We start from the raw sequence: 22,986 nt of genomic DNA, 5'->3' as shown, positions 1-22,986 counted from the left end.
AAGAAAACAATTGCCCTCTGTTTTTCTATTTTCAATCCATTTCTATCTTAGCCAGCCCCGTCAAAAGAGAATTTTAAAGTCCTAGTTTCTGTGCACTAGTAGTACAATTGTAATAAAACTTGAACATCATTTTTACGTTTCCATCACACGACGAGCAGATATTCAAATTGACACTAAAACTAGCTGACTTTGGAACTCTAAACTTCTGTTCATTTCGGTTGAGTCTTCCATAGAACACGCTTTGTTCAACTAGAAGGATTTCTCCTGAAAATTCCGATATCAGGTGTGCTTGCCATTCACGCAAACCACCCGGATGGAAATTTTCGGCATAAATATGAAATGATTTAGCTTGTCTGAACAGAAGATGGATAACATGCAAAATGTATGAACATCAGCTGTAAATCCCAAAAGGAGCAATAAAAATGCATCACTTTGACCAGAGGCCTAAAGTTTCAGAAGTATTCCAAGCGTTATGATGCGTACTATTTGATTTTCCAACTGGAATTTCCACATCTTCCAGGTTTTCCATTTAAATGATAAGCATCCCTAGTTTACAAAGTGGACTAATTAACTTCTTCTTACATAGAACGTTTCCTTATCTCAAATATATAAAAAATAAAATAAAAATAAAGGAAGGAACAATCATTAGCTTTCATGATTATATAGAATCATGAATGTTTCATGTTGTCTAAAGTAAATGAAAACTGCAGAAAGTGCATACGAAAATGTTAATCACTCAGAAAGAAATTGTGAACATCCATTTGTTGAAATATTTCCAAACCTGACAATATGTTTATCGTTGAACAAAGTTGAAAGCACGTTCAGAGTCTATAAAAAAAACCGAATAGAAAATTAACTAGTAAAAAAAAAGACTTTCATGTCACTTACCGAGTTTCGAACTGTTCCTGACGTCATTCTTGCTTTAACTCTCATGTTTGCAATAACTTCATATGATATCATGATTGAGATGCGAACATTTTGCCCTATAGGGGATATAATGGGCTTAAATATTGTAAGAAAACCAGCTGCAGAACCCACGGGAGTAGCTCCCCTTCCTCCCCCACCATTTACCATTTTGGGGTTGAGACTTTGCTCGTACGTCCGTAGGTTGAAGTGAAGATTATTGTTTCCATGACTACGAAAAAATGAACGTAAGTCGGTCCTCTAAATAGTGGGCTTTTTTCTGATTTAAACAATACTCAGGGCATAAAAGAAGGCATCAAACAAGAAAAAAGGCAGCCTCGTTTCCAGGGTCTTTCATCTCTCCACCTCCCTGAAAGTCCCTGGGAACGAGGTTGGAGAATAAGTTGTATTTGCTCAGTCAGCTTCATAGGAGTGAAGTTCTTTTTTACCCTGTCTTAATTCTCATCACTTTAAGGGCTGTTTACATTAAATCAGTATGACTTACAAACTGGGTTTTCGATCTCAACACGGTTTTTTCTTGTCACCTTGTATTCGTCTCAGTATGAAACTGGGCCAAATTCTCCTCTGGGTGTGAGTCATAGAGCTATTGGAATATCCAGGCACCTCGAAACAATAAAAGCATTCGGCCTACGGCCTCACGCTTTCGTCTCTTTCTCGGTCATGTTTGGATACCCCGATGAAGCACGAGGCACGAGTTTTTGATATATTACCTGAAAAAACAAGATTACGTTTTGTGCGTATGAAGCACTAATACCTAAAGTAACTATGTAACAATCCAAGAAAGAAATTAATAATATTCTATATTAGATCAACTTTGGATGATATAACATTTTCTTTTTGCTTAAAATAATGTTCATAACTTCCGTTGAAAATTGTGTCGATGTCGTCTTAAAACAGCACCTGGAGTCAAGCCAGGAGAATTCGTCTTGTACAATTTTGGTATTAATTAGGAAGAAAATTGAGGAAGTAATAATAACAAAAAAATAAACCTTTTTCATCTGAAAGCCAGAAAAGCTTTTAGCCTCCAAGGCGAACTAATTGAACTGGATATAAAATTTCTTTGACTTAAATTAATGTTGTCATGTAATCAATTTATGTGGCATTTGCATCATTGTCGCAACTCATTAATTGTATGCTCAGTCATGGTCTGGTTGTCCTTACGTTTTGAAAGAAATGCCTTCAGACCGGTCATTGGAAGTGTTTGTGATATTAAAGAACATGGTGTCTATCTCAAATCAGGTGTGAGAGTAAATTAAAAATTTCAAATAACATGACCATGAAATGACTGGACTATCATTCAATAATTATTTTGGGTTACAAACGGGGTCTCGAAAGTCATTTAGAAAGTAATAGACTGCATACTATAAAATGTGTTCGTATCTCATTAAAACCGAACCCCTTGAAAACAAACGCCCGCAAACTTATTATTGAAAAGAACAGAAAGTACCCACAACTTTGAAATCAATTAATTTGAAATATTCACCTTTTCTGCCCCTGCTTAAAAATACATAGTTAACCTTGTGTTTATTAGAAAATGGACTTTCGTTTAAATACATATTAAATATTCTTCACCTTTCCTGCTGTGAGATACTTATGCATTTTTGCAAGATCCTAATACTAAAAATACCTCTAGTATTTTGTATTCCCCTACAGCTGAAAATGGTTTTTTGACAAAACCGGAACATGTTTTGTTTACTGACAGACAGTCGTGGTTTCTTTAAAAGAAACTTGACATTTCCATTTCTTTCTGCTACTTGTGCCTCCGACAGTCTTAAACATTGGCAATACAGAACTATTTCAGGATTATTAAAGCACACTTATAAAATGCGTGGTAGGAAGTTCAGAATATATATAAGCAGGAGAATTTACTCCACATTTTTATTGAAAAACTCATAGTCTACCGAGTGGCCAGAGTAAATCTTCACTGAGGACGAAATTTGCAAAAAGGTGAATATTTCAAAATAAACTTTACAGCACAAGTGAGTACTGGTTCTTTCCTGTTTTGCCTTAAGTTAATTTCTTTTACCAGTGGATTTAATGCTAACAAATTTAACTACTTTACTAATTTCACCAGTAATGTTTATGATACGCCCGCCAGCACTACACTTAGTTGAACAGCAATCAAAGAAAAACTGTATTGTTATTAGGGAACTAGTAAACAATGGTCAGAACTAGACTTATTGAAATGTTTTGTTGTTATATCTCTGCTTGCTTGTGTAGTATTTCGATATCATAAAATTATGAAAAGTCACCTCTCCGACGAGTAGTTTAGAACAAAAACCTTTTAGTGAAAGAAAGAAATTAATTAATATCTGTTTCAAATCGTTATTATCAATTAATCATGAAGGTGGACTGATAGTGAAGAAGCTTAGAAACTGAAAAATGGAAATTTGGGATCCTTAATTCCTGAATGTTTACTGTAGTCTAACCTCTAACAATTTTTCCAACTTAGTACGTACTTAAGCCATTGTAAAATAAAGTAATTGGGAATGAATAAAACAAGGCCTTTCATTTTACAGGCTGATGGGACCTCCTCACCACAAATCATGCTACTGGTTTAGTCAGTGTCAGTTTGGCAATATTACATCTCTACTTTTAAACTACCTGATAAATTCATTTACACATTGCATCTGTGACAATGTTGATAATTTACTTTCATAGCTCTCAAACATTGTTGTTTTCTCTCAGTGGCAAATAAAAACAAAAAACTAAAATAAAAACGGAGCACTTTTGTTTCTTGCAGACAATTTTGTACATTGCTGTCATCTTTACCTGTTCAAGCCCAAGCTGTACCAATTCTCTTCCCCTGGAGAAAAAGGACTCCAATATACAGTCACGTGACCAACAGACTCACCTTCAGGACGATGCCTTCCAACCAGAGAACATAAAACAAGAGAATAAAGTCACAAGTAGTGTGAAAGGATTTCTCGACGCCCCATCTGCGTACAATCGCACGACCAGAGATGCTAATCCCCATTGTGTTGAAAAAATTGTTAGAGAATGGGATACTTGTAGAAAGCGTCACGTTGACAAGTTCTTTTGTTTACCTAAACACGCGTACTGTAGTCAATGGATAGCTCCACCCAAATGCAAAACAGTGTATGGCTACCCTCGCGCGGATTCCGCGAAAACATGTCCAATGGTTGCTATAGACTGTCAATGTGCCCTGTGAGTCTGCAATAAACCTCAAACAGATCTAGACTCGGACCAGTCATTATAATTAAATCAAAAGAGAGCGTTATTTCTAGAGTAATACTTTGTTAAAGATTAAAGCCGGCGGCTTAAGGAGAAAAATAAAGAGCTTTTATTTTAGGACTTGTGGTGTAATGTATTCATTATGTATTTTAACTTGGTTTGGCTTTTTTTCTAACATTTTGGACTTTCTTTGAAACCACGGTTATTCAACTCAATACCGTGCTCACCCTCGCCGGTTCCCAATCGTCCTTGACTCTCGGCCGAAGGTAACGTCGACCGTTGATATGATCGGGAAGACGCGGCCGAGGACACTTTGCATTATAGTGTACAAAGCGTTATACTGATTTTTCCTGTTCTCTGGTAACGTCTGCTTGGATTCTTTGTGGTACAGTTTTGCTATCATTTCCAATACTTTGATTTCATTGCCACCCATTGGATTCACTGCCTTTTTTGCGACACTTTAGAAACCTACAAGTACAGTTTAGGGAGTGCCAAAGGAAACCCTTACAGATGAAGCTCTCCGTAAAGCCACTCAATGGAGTACCCCCGAAACCACGACACAACAGCTTCTCAAGTCCATCTTTGGGAGGCACTGAACATAAGCGTTCCATGTTATCCGTTCGGCTCACTAAACAAAAATTTAGTTCTGTCATCACTACTGTGCCGGTGTGCCATTACTTTTTGGATTTTGTGCATTTTATATGTTCGCAAAATTTTGTTATCTGTTTTGTTAGGAATTTAGTTTAGCTTAATGTACTGTCTAATTATACGTTTATTATTCTGCGATATCCAGCAACATTTACGAATCTCCTTTATATTTTATTTATTTATTTTTATTTATAAACTTCGCCAGAGGAGAACCTCTGACAGGAGAGAACTCACAGAACGATAAGTTCCAATAACCAGACTCCTCCTACTACTAATCATGAAATAGCCAAAGACCAGACCAGCACACCGGGAACTCCGTGCCCTACTCTTTTCGATTAGTGTGTGGGTTCTTTAACGTCCCGCAGGGTTATGAACATTGAAGTGTTGTGAGACGGGGCCTACGGTTTATCGTCCTTATCCGAGAAGACTAGAAAGTCTAACCATTTGCAGATGTCTTTACAAAGGCAGCACTTTCTCCTCGGTTATTTAAAGACCCTGAGTGTTGGTCCGGCCGGGTATCCGAGTATCCGTCTTTCCTTATTTCCTTTCAGGTCTGCAGTCCGGCAGCTGTACGTCAAAATAGATCTAAATGCCTGATGCTTTCACATTTATCTTGCTTAACGTAAAGGGCAAAAGTAATTAAAAACCCATTCGACGGTTCAAACGCGACACCCAAAGGAAAACTGGTTTTAGACCAAATGATCAGTACACTTGAAAATCTACGAGGCTCAATCAGAAACTATAAGCTACATTTTCTTCAGTTTTCTCATACCTGGCAGTTTCTGGACTGCCTTTGAGTCTTCCTGGTACCATTTATCGAATCAATGGGTATACCTTTTGCTGGAAAATGATTTATACAGAATAATAACGCAACAATGCCCTATACTTAATGTACTTAATTACTTTATTGTAATTGGAAAACTGTTTTTGTGGGACTGCAAAAGAAACCAAATTATTCCCAAAATTTCAAGGCTTTAAGAGCCAAATTGTTCTCAACTACGGAACAGAAAGGAAAGTTAACAAGAAAGACTATTATCCAAAGAAATGATTCGGTTTGTTCTTCATTTTCATCTATTTATCTATTTATTCTCTTTTTGTTTGTTATATTTTGAAAACGGAAGCTGTGCAATGTTCACAATATAAACCTTCTTATCCCTAATTTAAAAGTAATCTACAATTTATAATTGCACTTAATAAAGTTGATGGCTCTAAAAAAAACCTTATTCAGCGTTGTAAACGCTGTTTCTCGCCCCAGTGTCGAAAGCAATCAACGTAACGATTACGATTACATCTGGTCAGTTGATTAACTCGCTCAAGACCGGCGGAGATCATTAAGCAGTGTCTGCGGCCAACTCAAGATCAACTTAGCATCCTGGTTCAAAGATAGGGATGTACGGATTACATACACTGGACGGAAGAATTTTTCAGGTATCACTCGTACATAAACTTCAAGCGTTCTTCGAAGGATCTATGGAAAAATGTTGCGAATTAATTAATTGAGGCCAAGCACTATAATCGATTAACGAATATTACTTTTTACTTTTCCCAAATTATAGGACGTTGTTTCGCTGAATTTTGAAAAGGTTAGGCTCTATTTATCCCTTCGATTATAGCTCACATTAAGCTTATCTTTGACTGAGATACACGTGAAAAGACTTAGGCAAACATTTTGGTTCAATCCTGGTATCGTTATCAGGCTGACTTCTGGGTTGTACATGTACAATGTGATCAATATTTTTTTGATTTTTCGAGAGGCCGATAAAAATCTAAAGAAATATTGTATATCCTTATTGAGTTACCCAGGGGGAAGCCCCAGCATCACTGTATGCTTAAGTGCTTTTGGGATACATAACATAAACAGCAGTGTTAATATTTCTTTTCACTCCCCCGGACATGCATGAAAACTTGTCGTTTGTTTGCAAGTTTTGTTTCACCTCTTCAGTTCTTAAAGTTCTTAGGCATTTTATGAATTATTATAAAATATTAAGCTTATTTTAATGTTAAAGTTGCTAGTCTGATATTGAGGAAATTTATCCTCCGAACGTCAAAAAAAAAAACAGAGTTTGAAAACAGAAAAGAACGTGTAACTTTACAGCTTTATCTTCTTGTTCTTCTTCTTCTTGTGCTTGTTGTTGTTGTTGTTGTTGTTCTTCTTCTTCTTCTTCTTCTTCTTCTTCTTCTTCTTCTTCTTCTTCTTCTTCTTCTTCTTCTTCTTCTTCTTCCAAGAAACCCCAACTCCTTTAAAAATGAAGATACTTGTGAGGGGGCGTTAAAAGTAAATAAATAAATAAATAAATTGGTTCACAATATATTGCCCTTTCGATGACCATAGAAATCAACAAATACATACACGGTTGAACATTAATCTCACGTCTTACGTGTAATTCTTCTTGAAAGCAGTAAGCTAACAGCCATCACAAGAGGCAATAAACTTTTCAAAAGGAAGTATTCGAGAAATTCACTCACTACCGACGTTGAAAAATTTGGCACTGATCTGTGGAAGAAATCTACTCGATTCGGCAGCTTTTAATAATTTCTCGCAATAAATTGAATTCTCTGCAACCTTTCGCTCGGTAATCCCTAACCGTGTTTAACACTTACCTGTTTAACAGGCACTCGGCACTAAAAAATTTTTATGCGCGCTAAACTATGTCCAGCTTATTACGTAAAACTATAAACTCGTAAAATGGCAGTTTAAAAAATTTGGTGGGGGCGCCGAAAAATTCATGCCAGTCAGCACATAGAACTGAAACGCTCCAGTCGATGGCCTTAACCCGCCTCGTCATGGACCTACCACCAATTGGAAATAAATGGTTGAGACTGACTTCTAAAATAAAATTTAAGTTTATCAGCATTGTAGAGAATATTTTAGTATTTGTATGCAAAGTTTAATATTTTCAACTCAATCAGGAGAGTTTAGTAAGCTTGGAGTGAGGAAAATAAACATGTACAGGGCAATAAAATATTATTTTCGCATTCAAAGTCTTTAACAATTCTATGTATTTATCGAACCGAACTGGACTTTTTCTTCTATTTTCCATATACTAAGTAAGGTAGTAGCCCCACGCAAATTTATTCTCTGCACAGAGCTTCCATGGTCCCTCAAGTCATGATCCTGGAGTGGCTCAGTTTTAAATTGGCGGCAAAATATTTTCATAAAAACCTTGATTTTGGTGAAAATCGCGCCTCATATAGTTTACAACCGCCACCAGGATAGGAATGTCATGATCATTTTTTTAATTCACGAGACTCTCTTCTTCCACAGACAACTCTCGACTTCGTTTAACCACAACATTTGTGTCGCCATTTTGTAATTTTGGTGCGAAATACATCGGACGGAGAAGGGAGCCTGGGAATGCATGGAACGTGTGTCAAATGGAACACGTTCCTCACCGATAAACATTTCCCACCGAAATTCCCGGAATTTTCCACTTTCGCATCACGCCGAGTAGAATTAAGGATTAATTTTCAAGTGCATTTTAAAAGTTTTCCAAATTGTTCGACGCGGGCAATTTGCGAAGACTTTGAAACTACAAGTGAAAATTAATCCTTAATCAACAAGGAATCATTGCGCTTTTATAATACAGAGTCGGGGCAAAAATTTCCTAAAACCATCAAGGAAGTGAACTTCGTAAAACAGTCAGTTAAACACTTGGCGTAGGCAAGCAAACAAACAAATTGTTTTATTTTTCGAAGCATACAAAACAAACAAAACTGACGAGAAGAGGTACCATTAACACATGTAATTAAGTTAGAATAATACAATTTTAATACAGGAGCAAACTATACAACAACAATAAAACTTAATGTTAAGCCGGCGACACACCTGGCGAATTTATACGCCGATCGCGGCGAATTTGATCGCCTCGACTCGCCGATTGATGCGGACACACTTGGCGATTCAGTTTTAGCCGATCGCGGCGATGTGGCAATTTTGAAAAGTCATGTGATAAAGGAGTAAGTAATTTTGCCCTCGATGAAAGAAAAATTAAGGGAGGATGTCCACTGTTACATCAAATCAGCATTCAGTAATTTTGCCCTCTGTACTACATTGTTATTGTTATTGTTGATGAGCAGGTTCCTGCAATGGAATATGCACTAAAAATATAACTGCAGAAGGGATGAGGAACTTGTAAGGTTGAGCAGATAAGCGATAAGCAGATTTCGATAAATGCTATGAATGCGGAAATTGGAGCTCTGCTTTTAGGCTTGGCTAAATATATATATATTAGATTTTATAGTGAAGTCATGAAACTTGATGTCCACACGTGTTAAAAAATATGTCCCTGATCAAAGTAGCTTGTAACCGGTAAAAAATTTAAGCATTAATTACGAAAAAAAAAAATTGAAATCTTTTTACACTCAGCTGAAACCAGAACGGACTTCAAGCCTCACAGGTGAACTAAGTAACTTGATATTAAACTTCCTTGAGTTAAATGTAATCACATTGGTTTAATGTCTGAGTTGCCTTGTTGAGCTTATCGATTTTATTAAAATGGTTTGGCTGCTCTTTTATTTTGAAACAGTAAAAAGTGTTTGATACTATTATTTTTAATGTAATCGCCGGCATTGCATATGTCTGAGTTACCTGGCCGAACTCATCAATTTTATGAACAGTTTGGTTGCATGCGGTTTTATTTTGAAACCTTCAAAAGATGAAAGTATTTGATACTACTTAATTACCTGAACTAAACAACTGGATTTTAAAATTCCTTATTTTCTAAACGTATACGTAACTGCATTGGATATATCTGAGTTGCCTTGCAGAGCTCTTTAATTTTATGTAGAAGTCTGGTAGCTCTTTTATTTCGAAACAGTCAAAAGATGAAAGTATTCAGTTGATACTACTACTTCATTAACACGGAGTAATCTTTTGAAACCTGATTACGATCTAATGGCTAAACACAGTGCTATAAATAAAGGCAACTACCACCTCAAACGAGCATCTTTTACGTCATTAGCTTGTGTTTCGAACCTTCCCACATGTCATCTGGGATGTTAGGACTAGGCTCGTTACTGTATAATGTGTTCATACAAAAGTCATTAAAAAAAAAAGTACAGAAATTGCACAAAACTTTAAAATCTTCAAAACCAATTTAAAGCTTTGTATTCTTCATTTATTGACTTTAATAAATACTTAAATCTTTTGAGTTACATTAGCAATCATGCCAAGTGAATTTTTTGGCCTGTTTTCATTGTAAAAAGCAAATTTCTTCCCTCTACCGCTTACTCGCCTCTGACAGTCTTAAACACTGATAATGCTATTTTAGAACAATTAATGCCAAGTAATTCCATTCGGGAATGGAAGTGTATATAAGAAGAAATTTCCTCTTTATTTTCATTGAGTAGCCAGAGTAAACTGAATATAAATCGTTAAAACAAGATTTGCAGAAGGAGAATTTCAATATGAACTTCTTAAAAGCACAAGTAAGTGACCTGTAACAGCATGTCAGCATTACAGTAAAAAAATGCTGTTCTTTTTTGTTTTTCTTAGTTCAGGAATCAGTAAATTTGCAAACAGATGATTCTCCAGTCAAATTTCCACAGTTATATTAGCTATGTACCGGCTATTTCCAAGCTTAGAATATTAACAATGTTGAAGAATGTACTGCAGTAAATCTTTCGATTCTATGTTATCAGTAACAGAAATCTAGACGAATTTCGCAAAGTCACCACATCATAAACTAATGAACCACCCCGAAATCGAATCGCTTAGATAGAAACCTTTTTATAGTCTCAGAGAAAAATATGTTGTTTATTTTAACGACTAACCATTATCGCCACGAGGCATGAACAAAAACTACTAGAACAAAAATTTAACCGTTAAAAAATGTTTATTACTTGCATTGCAAAATCATTTCTGTGTCGTTTCTTTCAACAGGTAATTTTATGTGTAATTGTCGTCTTGAATTGTTCAAGCCCGAGAAGTGCCAAACCTTTTTCGCTGCAGAATCTTTTAACTCGCAACCAGGCCTTCATACAGCAGTCACGTGAACAAGACACCGAACTTCAAGACGCCGCTTTTCAATTAGACGCCGAGAGCAGAAATCAAGAAAGTGACGTCACAAGTGGCGTGGTTGGATTTCTGGGCAGGCCATCTGCGCATAATCGCACAGCAAGGGACGCTGGTCGCCCGTGCGTTTTGCAAATTGACCGGAAGTGGGATGCTTGTCGAAAAAAGTTTGTCAATAAAGCCCAGTGTTTAGGTGAACACAAGGCTTGTATTCAAGCGATTCCCAAATACGGCAAACCGCTGTGTCGCACAGTGTTTGGTTTCCGAGAGGTTAAGTACAGTGTAAATTGTACCAGTATACCGATAGACTGTCAATGTGCTGCCTAAATCAGTATATTTAAAGAGAAACTTGTATCAAGTTAACCGCATTTACTGATGTTAAGCTATTAGTGCACAAATTCCAATGGATGTATGCTTGCATCACTGTAAACGGAGGCAGATCAAGTATTCTCTTCCGTATTGAGTCTGTACAAGAGCTAGCTGGTCTGTTTTTATGATGCAAAGATGAACGCAATTTAGAGTTAGTGGAATTGTGCGTAAATTTCTCTTGTTAAAAGTAAATAATTCTTTAATGTTCCTTAAAGTGCTACTACGATCAAATTTTCGAATACCTTTTATTTGCGGTTGATTGGTAGTTTATGTCCTAAAGTACATGATCTCCAAGTTATATCCTCATAAGATGAAGGAAAGTGCGATTTTTTTGCGCTCAAACTCCACGAATTTTCATCCGCCATTGAACCGCCATGTTCCTGCGGCCTGGTTACCAAAGGCAGATGGTGTCCAATGACAACAGAGGCCGGGTCACTCGGGAAAAACAAGTGACGTCAGACTCTCAACTCGAAGCCCAGGCGAGCCCTAACTTCTCATACGGTTTCGAACACGTTTTCGAAAAATGTTTCGTTCTTTCAATAGTGGGAAGTCGCTGTGTTGTTCAGTGGTATAACAACTGCTCTAATCGAGCGGCAGGAATTGCGCTGCATGCGATTCCGGCCGATAGAACGAGAGATGTGTGGGTCCAGTTTGTTGTCTTGCACGTTTTGCTATTTTCTCGGTTTAGTTCGAGGGACACTTGGGCATTCCACCCAAGTCAGTGAACACAAATTAAACCTGATCTTTTGAAAAGGGTAAGCGATCAGGAGATCGTGAACCTGAAAAAAATCTCCGAAGGGGAAGGAGCGGCAAAAGGTAAGCTTATGTAAAGTGGGCGAAATGTGTGAATATTGTTTTTTATCTTTGGTGATTCCTCGATACCTTGTTCAGCACCCATACAAATAGCAGTCACAAATTTTTATACACATTTTATATTGCGTTTCTAAAGTACTAGACTTTGATTGAACGAGTAAATAATGTAAGTGCAACTAGCTCCCGGAACTAGCTTTTCCCTCCGAAGCATTTCCAAAACATCTCAGTGCGATAAGAGTAAGCTTGTGTTTACTTTGCTTGTGCAAAAGCTTGTGGTAAAAACTGTGCAAACAAACGCGAAGAAAACCACTTTAATAATCCATTTTCACTCAGCTTTCGATAAGGTGGTCTTTAGCGTTTACAAAAGGGTTCTTTCTTTCTTTTAAGTGGTTTTCTTGAAGAAATAGTTTGAATTTTTGGTTTAAGAAAGGTTTTAAGAAAACCTCACATTCAGTTGTTTCTTATCAGTTAGATTCAATTGGTAATGTAGTTTAAATTTTGATTTATTTTTCAGACGCTGAGTTGCAACAACGTCAAAACCCAGCTCTTACTATTAAATACAGGCCAAAACAAGCCTTGCAGAGCACAACACGTGAAAAATGTGGACAGCCAAGAAAAGGCCAGTGCTCCTCCTTAAACTAGCAGTTGAAGAGCACTGACCTTTCTCAAGGGCTTTTCTTGATCTTTTGTCATCAACCACCAGTTGACAAATAGAATCAATAAAAGAACTGTTTTCTCTTCATTCATCATGCCTCCTCTTTGTACCGCTTTCCATTACAAAAGCTTCTGTTTTAGGGAATGGTCAGAAATTAGTGGGGAGGGGGGGGGGGGGGAGTGAGGTGGAGATTTTTAATTGAGCAATGAAAATGATGTGACCCTCCATAGCGATGCAAATGAAATTTCATGACCCTCCCCCTGAACAGGTATTACAATGTAGCTCAAATACCAGAAAAAGAAAACAAGAATGGAGGCAAACTGTAAGTTACTTTCTGGAACCATTTTGCCCCAACATAATTCAAATCATCTATAGAACCCATTGGCATCATATAACTCCATTATGCTACACATTTCCTTTACATTATTATTTCTATACTTAATACTTGTCTTGCTTTCGTTAAATAATGACTTAAATAAACAAATTTTATTTTGTCTTTTGTATATAACTCGCTCTCCCTGTCATACTATAAATTATGATTGCAAGAGCATAAATTTATGTGACCCTCTGTTTTCACTGCTTATTCTTTCATGACACTCCACCTCCCCCCCTCCCCACCCCCTGCTCCCTGCTAATAGGGAGCTGAAGCACACACATTCCTGAGCCATGTATAGCAACCAGAACTCAAATGTTTTCTCTTTTGGTGTGGTTTTAAATAAATACTAATTTGAATATAAACAATATTAATATGGTAGCCATTTTGGAATAAGGTTTATGGTTCATTGTCTGCAGTACATTAATAATTTTATTTTTATGCTCATTTGAAAAAGAGCGCCAGAATCTTGTTTCACCATAAATTTGTTGTTGTACAAATGAAATTGAATCTACATTTTCTAAGAATAAACACTGATCAAGAAGAATAAACTTGAGAAAAAAATCAAAGGTGGCTCACAACAGTCTCAACTTTACTTCATTTTGGTAGCATGCATTTGCCATCTCTCACTGCACCAAAAGTGAAAGTAACAAGAACTGTTACCACAGCAACAGTGTATCAAACTCATCAACACTTGCTTGGGGGTTTGCCCTTAGACATGTAGGACAAAGGATGTTTGTTGTTAGGTTGATTTGACCCTTCATTAGAATAAGCAAAAAATTTCAATTAATACCTGAATCACAAACTTTAACTCCCAAGAATATTGTTTTCAATGTATATTTGCAAAATTCCTACTTTTCCTCCCCTCATTTGCCTAGGTGGATGCTTGTTACCAGAAAGCATGCCTTAATAAATTTTCATTTATAAAGCTAGTCATTTCTTCAGTGCGTTAAAGCATCCAGTGCAGTGGTGTTTAACCTGATGTGAGCCACCTTAAAAAAAAAATAGATGTACACAGAAAAGACTGTTAATACTATTACATTGTTCATGATGGTGCAAGGGAAGAAAACAAATCATTGCAAATTGTTGTTGCCTTGCAAATTTATTTGTTTATTGATTACTGTACTTATTCAAATCTGGATACAATGATGTCCATGAAGCACCAGCACTCTCCAGGCTTGGTAAGTCGCTCAAGGGAGCAATTTGAACATTTGCACCTGAGAAAATATTGAACCAAGAGGAAACTTAGCATCAATTACAAGGGAACGATCAGCTTAAATTCAAGCCATTGTACAGAGCTTTTCACTACAATATATATTCTTTTTCCATGGTAAAAAAGTGCAAAAACAGTAAGCTTACTCGGAACCGAAACTTAACTGTGCACTCTAATTTAACACCAAGGCAAACGTTCGAAAGCAAAGCTAAAAACCTAAACTTGACTTCGATTTCAATTCAACTGAGTCTCCGGTAGCCTCCCTCCGGGGAATGAACTGGCTAGTAGTCAAGAGAAATTGTTGAGGATCCTCAGGCACTACACTTTTAAAGCTTGCCTGTTTTGTTAATACAGCAAATAACACATCTAAATATCAATCTCTATCTCTAATATCTTACCCGAGAGATGAACGACTCAGCAAAGTCTGCTCCTCCTTCTCTTGTAGCAAAAGCGCTAGCTGCTGAACTTATTCGGCTGCCTCTTCTTCAGACGGAATTTGCTCTACAGAGTCGGGACTTCTTAATTTCCTTTGCCTATATCATACGAAGGCGATCCAGGAGAGCTTTCTGTGGTCAAAACAGCTCTGAAATTCGTCGCCAGAAGGAGAACTACAGTACTCGCTCGATCAGCGAGTTGAGAGTATTACGTCACGACAAAAACACAATAGGTTTGAATAAAAATACCGCAACTCCAATCACGTTCATACCGCGGGCTCACTGGAACATAAATTCATAATGGCGGACTCGAAAACACCAGTTTTCAAGGCTCAATATTTTCAATTTAAGGGGCCCAAACTTCATTTCAGTGACCAAGACAGGTACAGCCACATCGGATAAGCTGTAAAGAACGTATTTTTGTTTCATACGTGACATGAAATTTTGATCGTAGTAGCACTTTAATAAGTCAAGTTAAGGAGTATCGGAAAAAGTTCGTTCCGCATTTAAAGAGAAAAATTAGTCATCCTCAAACGCGTTTCAGCAAACTGGAATGATTTCATGACTTAAGATGCTATGTAGCGCTATGCCATTCGGATTAATCAAGGGCTTACAACATTTCCTTATGAGTGAAAATATAACTTTAAATCTCGGAAGTATATGGCAGTTGAAGTTTGGTCTCCTTTCAGCTTCAGTGTAATCAAATTGAACGCGTTGACTGAAATGAAAATAAATAAACGCTCTATATGTGAAAGCCGACTGAAATGTAATGTTTTCACCCTGGTGAATGATGAACTTTGGTCAGTCAGTGATACAGGCATGTTCGCAGTATGCAAGATGTTTGTCACACAAACCTAGTTTATGGTCTTGGCTCCCACGAGTCGCCTGTAGCTCAGCCAGTATTGCATCCGAACTAGTAATCGGAAGGTTACATGTTCGGCTCCTGCTAGGAGAACTCGGATTTCCATATTCCGAGTATGCCTGTGTCACGTACAGAAAAAAATAAATACATCTATCGAACGCTCTGTAGTTCCACATTACATGAAACAAACAACTTTACGGGAAATAAATTTCAGGACTTAGCGAAATTCAGTACAGTGAAACCTCTTTATTACAGACACCAAGGGGACAGAAATAAGTTTCCGTATTATAGAGGTGTCCGTTTTAGAGAAGTAGGCTTTATATGGATTTCAGTCTCTCAAGGACCAAGTGAACTGTCCGTAAAAGAGAGGTGTCCGTATTTATCAGAGGTGTCCGTAAGGAGAGGTTCCGCTGTAGCTTTGATTCGTCTCAGATGTACTTACAAACTTAGCGACCACTGCCATGAAATATTAATCGCGCAAATTAACTTAACTACTTCCGTAAAAGGTTAAACACCGTACATCAGCTTAAGTACTTCTATGAAAGGTTAATCACGCACTTTAACTTTAAACTACTTCCAGAAAAGATGGATCAGGTGCATTTTAAACTACAAAAATGGCTGACATGCCTGTTCCTTGCTTTAAATTCTCTCGCGCATGTTTCTACTAAAACTGTAAATTTGTTGTTCAGAACCAGGGTTCAATCAGCAGAGCAGTCACGTGATCAAGATAAAGAGTGTTAGTTGCGCATTATGGCAGTGGGCGGGGGAGGGGTGGGGGAGCGGCTAAAGTCTGGACAGGAGTTAATGGATTAGCTCCCACGAGTCTTGTACAGCAAACGCTGATCAACCAGGTGTTTTACTTCTTATACTGAAAACCGGTTAGATAATTATAGCGTGACAGTTTTAGCTTCTAAGTTCGTATTAAAATGTCCCAAAATACCGATTGCATCGTTACGGAATGTCTATGTGCTGCTTGCATATGATGAAACGCCATTTGCGATAATTGGTATGGGCATCATGAAATTTTATAAAACAATAATTCAAGGGCTAAACAGGGACTTAACTGAATGTTAATGCGGTTGAGAAAGAAGGGCGTAAAATACCGCTCAAGTGTAATGTGTTCTATGGCGTTTTCTATTTAACCAGGTAAAGAAGTACAAACAAAATTGGTGAAAGTCGAATAAACTTCCCCTTAGGCTTTGACAAACACAGTTTTATATTCACTTCCTTAATTCGCCTTCTGCCAGCTACGCATCTTTTGGTTCTTGCGCTAAATGTGGCCCTTGTCGCTTTTTTTTGTTGATGTTACCGATGTTCCCGAAATAAATGAGAAATTAGATATCTAACAAGATTGTGTGACAACTACAATTTATTTCAATAAATCAAAACAAGCTCCCAAATAGCCATTTTCGTACCATTGTAATCTACAAGCTGGTTGTATTTCAATAGTGAACCATGTACAATACAAAGTTTTCTTACTTGCAGGTTTGAGGACCAAACGCTATCCTTTCTTGATGCGAACATGATTTTTTCGTAGCGGAAGTGTAATAAACGAGCTAAACTGGATTAGCCACAACCATGTGTTGATTGAAGTGAAAAAAGGATGAACTTTAAACTGAGGTTCCTCAAATATCGGCTGTGTAAACAGGAAACGAATTCGTTGCGCTTCATACAAGTGTGCCGTTCAGATCAACGCGGTCTCTATTAAAACTTAAACAAAAAAGGTTGAGTGGCACATGCTATTCATACTTGTTATGAAAACCATCTAAGATGGCATCTAGATTCTCTATGAGTAAGGAAATGCGGCATATTTAGTTTCAAGTTTTTTCGTGAACGAGCTCGTAGGAGAAAATAAAAATTAAAATGCATTCTGTCCCTGAAACTTAGTTTGCTCTTTGATAGCTTTAAGGTTTTTACCTATTGAGGACTCCGTTGGGACTCAGTTTATTAAAATGTATTGAGTAAAATTAACAATACATATTACCATTAAATTTGTTATTACAGTGATAAGGAAATAAGTAATCCGATCAAAGAATGACCCATTTTCCTCATATTTGCGAAAGGGATATCAGTCTCGAGAGTTATTCGATTGTTCGGAATTGTTTTGACAGAAAGCGTTTGAGCGCGCAAGGAAGAATCAGTTTTGTCTTCTTCAAATTAAAGTTCCTGCAGAAATCACCGCCGAACTGTTCCAACTGGTACCAGTCATTAGTAGTATATGGCGGTAGAAAATGCTACATAAGGGAATTCTGAGAGATCGCCTGGGTTTAAACCACTGTCAAGCCTGCAAGAAGAAGCAATAACAAAAGATTTGAATCTGATCGTCCGGAGTTATTTTCCCAAGTGCACGTGCAAAGTATCAATTACAGCATTATAATCCAGAGCACTATTTAAGGCTGAAGTGGAATTTATCACATCATAACTGTGAAACCTGGAGAGAGGGGCAAAGTAGTGCAGCCAGCTACTGCAAACCACGTCTAGCGTACCAGATCCTTGAATCAAGGATACCAAGCTCACAAAACACTCCATTTGAAAACTAGTTAACTACGACGATTACGTGGGCAGACGGCAGCGACAGGCTTAAGCAATTTCTATTTTTCTCTGGAAAGCGATCTCACTGATTGACTACCTCAAATTGGCTTAGAAACTATCATGAGAACGACACTAGTACGGGTAAGTTCATTACTGAGAGATTTCACTTGTTTTTCCTATTTTGCGACAGCAGTAAAATAACCAATTTATGTAGTTTCCGTCGCACTTATATTATAATGTAAACCGCAGTTTATCATAGCTCATAGTTTGCCAGTTTAAAGGAGACAGCAAGCTGTTTAATGTTACTAGGGTTTTGATATAAATTCTTCGTTAGTTAAATCTTATAGTTTATTGTCAAGCAGCAGAAAAAGTAAAAGTATCAGAAAGGGATCGAGTAAAAAAGCTTAAAACCCACGTAAACTGCTCACCTGCCACTGTTTAATTTAGTTCAAGGAACTAAACTTTTGTTCCCCAAATCGTTTCGCGCTATTCGACTTCCGTTTTTGTGCAAACGTAAACATAAGTAATGCATCGTGCTGTTCTGTTTGGTAAATGATACGTCGAACTGATCGATCATGATCGTCGGTGACACAAACTTGACACATCCGTGAAACAGTTTAAATGACAATTCTCACGGACGTTGACCCTTGCCGTCATCGATCAGATCAGTGAAAGCAATCAGGGATACCCGTCACAGATCTACATACAAATTACATACAGGTTAGCTTAAAGAAAACAAAACAAACTACGTCTTATTTCTACTTGGCTATAGACTACCGAAACCCTAGCACGTGCCACCATGCATTGCTCGCCACTCCGTCCTTCCTAGGTATTCGTGCTCTTTCTTCCTATTCTTTGTAGGCCGTTTGTTCGTAATCATCACTGTGTCCCCCGTTGCTTCACTCATTCTTCCTTCCGCGAACTAGCAACTACGTTCCTCGGGTCTCTTTTCTTCCTGGGAACAAGGTTACCAATCTGCTCCTCAAAAGGGCCCACCCGACCACTCCCCGGTCCCTCCGTCTCTCCTTTCATACTCCCCTCCGTTCCTCCGAACCCCTTTTCCTATATTTCTCTCTACCCGGTCACCCCAACCATCTATCCTGATCCGGTCTCTCCGTTCATACTCTCGTCCGTTTCTCTGAACCCCTGTTCCTATATTTCTCTCTACCCGGTCACCCCAACCATCTGTTCCGATCCGGTCCCTCCGTTCATACTCCCCTCCGTTCCTCCGAACCCTTGTTCCTACACTTCTCTCTACCAGGTCACCCCAACCATCCATCCTGATCCGGTCTCTCCGTTCACATTCCCCTCCGATCCGTCCGTGCCCCTGTTCCGTACCCTGTCACCCTATCCCTCCGTCCATCCGTCTCCCCTCTCATCCACTCCTCACCTCACATTCCCCATTACCTTTGTCTCTTCATTAACCCTATCCTTCGTCTTTCCCCTTCATCCGCCCTTCTGCTCACGTTCCCTTTTCAATATCTTTCTTTCTCCACTCCTGCATGTTTATCTGTGAATTCTGTGCACATCCACTCCTCAATTCTCTCGTAACCTGGCCCCTCCCATCAGGCCCTCTGCCCTTCACTTCTTTATCCCTCTGTTCCGTCCTCTCCAAGTCTCCCAACATGTCTGCACACCGGCCATCCCTTCACTATTACCTCGTCCCTCTGTCTTTTCACTCTTCCATTCTTTTATCCTTTTCCCCTTACCACCAGTAATTCCTTGCCGTATTACTATTACTGTATTTAAGATAAGTACTTTTTTTTCATGCTCCTAAAATTTCCAGATCTGAACACCATTCGGACCACATAATTTAAGAGTAAGGCCCGCAGACCGAGTTTCCCTCGCTCTCTCCTTCGTCTAAAAACAGAAAACTAAAAATAATAATAATAATAATAATAACAATAATCTAGTACTTCAAGAATTGAAGTCATTTAGGAAAGTCTTAAGATTATAACTAAACATAACCCATCTCTACTCCCCTTCAACCTAACAGGCAGTGTTCATATTTTCTGTTCAGGTATTAGCTCTTGCTTTGATTGTCCAGTGCCTTGGTCCTTCTATTGTTCTTGGAAGACCGCGTATCAAAGAGAAAACGTCAGTTAAAACCGGCGTGAACGGAAGATTGCGTGACAGCATTCTGCTTGGCAACGCACGCAGGTTCAAAAGATTCCTGCAGACGCCATTACGAGGCGGTTTACGCGACATATTCGTCAAGGAAACACGTGATCGTCATCTGGGGAGAATTGGGAGAGATCTCACCAGTCTCAGCCAGAATCCCTGCTTCAAACAAGGCTCGTATCAGAGATTAACACTGTCCAATGGGGTTAGGACTTACAGGGTCCAATGTGAAGCCAGCACAAATGTGGGTTGCTTTAATGCGATACCAAAATACACAACTGCAAAATGCACAGAAGTCAAAGTGTATTTCCCAAAAACTGGACAAACATTGGTACAGAATTGCCAATGTGCTTCATAAGTTTCCGACTGCATTGTCTGTGTAACAAAGTTGAATAGTATTATAGTTTAGGCGAGTGTGACAACGAGGTGACAAAAGGGTTTTCGTACCTTCTCGTCACCGATATAGCTGTCTGACCCCATCGGCCCCTTTTTTTTTTTTTTTTTTTTTTTGCCGATTTTAGGATGGGGGTATTACGACGCAAGCAGACTGTGACTATACAAATTACAGCTCTGCTTGCTATTGCCATAGAAACGCACGGAGCCATATCATGTGGTTCGGGGAGATGTTATTATACTACACTTTTTTTTATAAGAACGTCTAATTTTGGGGCTGAGGACAAACATTCTTGTTAGTTTTGGTAAATTGAACCTTAAAAGTTTTTAAGATGTTCTAGTGTTTCAATAAATCTATGCGGACGTGACCAAGACAATTATTATTTGGTTTAATTGGACTTTACAGGCTAAAGTTTTATATGTATTATTTTAGCCGTATTTATATTGTTCATTTTAAAAACATTCGGTCGTATGTAATTAAAATGTTCTTACTGACTGTCAGCCCGGGTAATGGTCTGAGTACCTTTTTAAATTTTAGTTAATCTCAGCCTCAACGTTCTTACAAAAAGAAGGTTCTTATAAAAAAAAAAGAGTGCACTATGTAAACGTTTGGGGCAAACGCAGGTGCCCTATAATTTAAATATGACAAGACGTCGTTTTGGCGTCATTTGTTACTTTTAGTCAATCTATATAATTTATTTTCTGACTTGCTTAAGGCCTCTTTCAAAAAAAAGCTAGGCCAGTGATAGAAAATCGTACGAAAATGAAGTTTCTGTATTTATATTCTTTCCGTGACGGAAGCCTATGGGCCCAGCAGATTCTCTGGGACGTCACCGAGTCCCACCCACCCCAGGCTTGACAAAAAGGCCCCACGCCATCTCCAAGTAGAATAAAAGAGAGAAGGCCTAAAGGTCAGTGATTAGATATGAAAATTGGAGATTAAATAATAATAATAACAATAATAATGATAATAATAATAATAATAATAATAATAATAATAATGATGATGATGATGATGACGACGACGACGATGATGATGATGATGATGATGATGATGATGATAATAATATTTCTAGTGCGAGTACGACCATGAATACGAGATTTGACTTCAAGTTTTTAGCAAAGTACTAAAAACAGATATATCCCAGAAAGCTTCATTTTACTTCTGGTGAGCGACGAACTTGACCTAGCTAGTTGTTTTGAATTGATAGCTAAGCCCTTTCGTGATTCCATAAAGCGAGATCACCTATGACTCGAGAACTACGCCGTTCTCACAAAAACTCGTAGTATGACGACGGCTGTCTCGTTTTCCCGCCAAAACGACACTACGGTTCTCTTGCGCGCACTCTTTGTCTGTTGGAGAAACTCGTACTAGTTCACACCTGCACTCGCAGTAGAATCTAAAGATCTTAACTGCATGATTCGGACATGTACACAAATAGAATCGCTGGATCCTAATTAGCCAGCTGTGTATCAAGCGTTTCTGTACTATACAGCGTTTGCTGTACAAAAATTGAATCGAGGGTAGAGACACCATGGGACAACACCCCCTCCTCCCCTCGCCACCCCCCGTCAAAATCCTACGGAAATGAATGCCACAAAACCTTCTTTTTGAATTATAGCAAGTAACAACTTAAAATGTCCCAAAGGCAGGACTGCAAGAAGACTGCGAGTAGTCTCTCCCTTTGCTCGATAATCCGCAGGGAAGAACGCAAGACATTCGAAGCGCGAGTCGCGCTCGAGTGGCAAAGCCGCCCGTAACCGAATATAGTGCTCGCTCAGGTTTTAGCTGGTTTTTGCGTTCTTCCCCGAGAATTCGATTCTAGAGCAAAAGAGAGACTGCTCGCAGTCTAGGCAAGCAACCTTTATTTTCCTTCAAATACACATAGCGGAGAGCATAATGCGAGAATAAAATAGCGCGGTGACCGGCAGGGACCTAAGCTCGCGAAACAAACCAGTTAATGGCGGAGCATATAACGATTTATAATTTAAGTTTCTTTATCACTGGTTTAGCGAATGAGAAATATCAATAAACAGTCATTAAAGATTAAATTTTGTTCCAGTGCTAGTTGTTTCTTTTAAGTCTCAGTTTCAACCAAAATGCGCCAGTCAATTCGAGCTGTTTACTATCTCACCCCGCCCCCCTCCCCCCCCCCCCCCCTCCATTCCTCCATTCGTTTTACTGTGTACCGTGCCTAGGAAGTGAGGAATTTGGTGCCATTTTATCATTAATTTGCTTTGCCGGAACCCGCAAGTGGGTTTTTCTTAGGGTTTTTGGGGAGTTTAGGAGTGGGTGCTTCAAAAGAGACTTCAAAAGAGGTTTTGAAGGTGTCATAAGTTGCTGCAAAGTATGAATAGCTATTAATTGAAGCCTAAAATTTGTCCACGTGGAGATAGCGCACTTTAATGGCTCTTTGACCCCAGAGGCCGACAATTGAAAC

General features: G+C 38.4%; 1 protein-coding gene and 2 long non-coding RNA genes across 3 annotated transcripts; 2 read left to right on the top strand and 1 right to left on the bottom strand.

Annotated features, from left to right (window-relative positions):
- The first annotated feature begins 11,697 nt into the window (after nt 1-11,697).
- Nucleotides 11,698-12,704, top strand: LOC146486253 (uncharacterized). The gene is made up of 2 exons (XR_014859367.1): nt 11,698-11,965; nt 12,477-12,704. It is a non-coding gene; the product is annotated as an uncharacterized LOC146486253 (long non-coding RNA).
- A 1,369-nt stretch (nt 12,705-14,073) lies between these two features.
- On the bottom strand, nt 14,074-15,072 carry LOC146486252 (uncharacterized). Its single transcript, XR_014859373.1, has 2 exons — nt 14,602-15,072; nt 14,074-14,207 (listed from the first exon to the last, which is right to left on the bottom strand). It is a non-coding gene; the product is annotated as an uncharacterized LOC146486252 (long non-coding RNA).
- Nucleotides 15,073-17,417: 2,345 nt separating this feature from the next.
- Nucleotides 17,418-22,613, top strand: LOC146486251 (uncharacterized). The gene is made up of 2 exons (XM_085095956.1): nt 17,418-18,172; nt 20,052-22,613. The coding sequence occupies exons 1-2, from the start codon at nt 18,152-18,154 to the stop codon at nt 20,508-20,510; spliced, it is 480 nt and encodes a 159-aa protein (XP_084952082.1). The 5' UTR covers nt 17,418-18,151; the 3' UTR covers nt 20,511-22,613.
- The last annotated feature ends 373 nt before the right edge of the window (nt 22,614-22,986 follow it).

This window comes from Pavona decussata, unplaced genomic scaffold (assembly GCF_977016875.1).
Source record: "Pavona decussata unplaced genomic scaffold, jaPavDecu1.1 SCAFFOLD_21, whole genome shotgun sequence".
Lineage (NCBI taxonomy): Eukaryota > Metazoa > Cnidaria > Anthozoa > Scleractinia > Agariciidae > Pavona > Pavona decussata.
The sequence above is the reverse complement of the archived record's forward strand: the minus strand, read 5'-3'. Positions and strand labels throughout refer to the sequence as shown.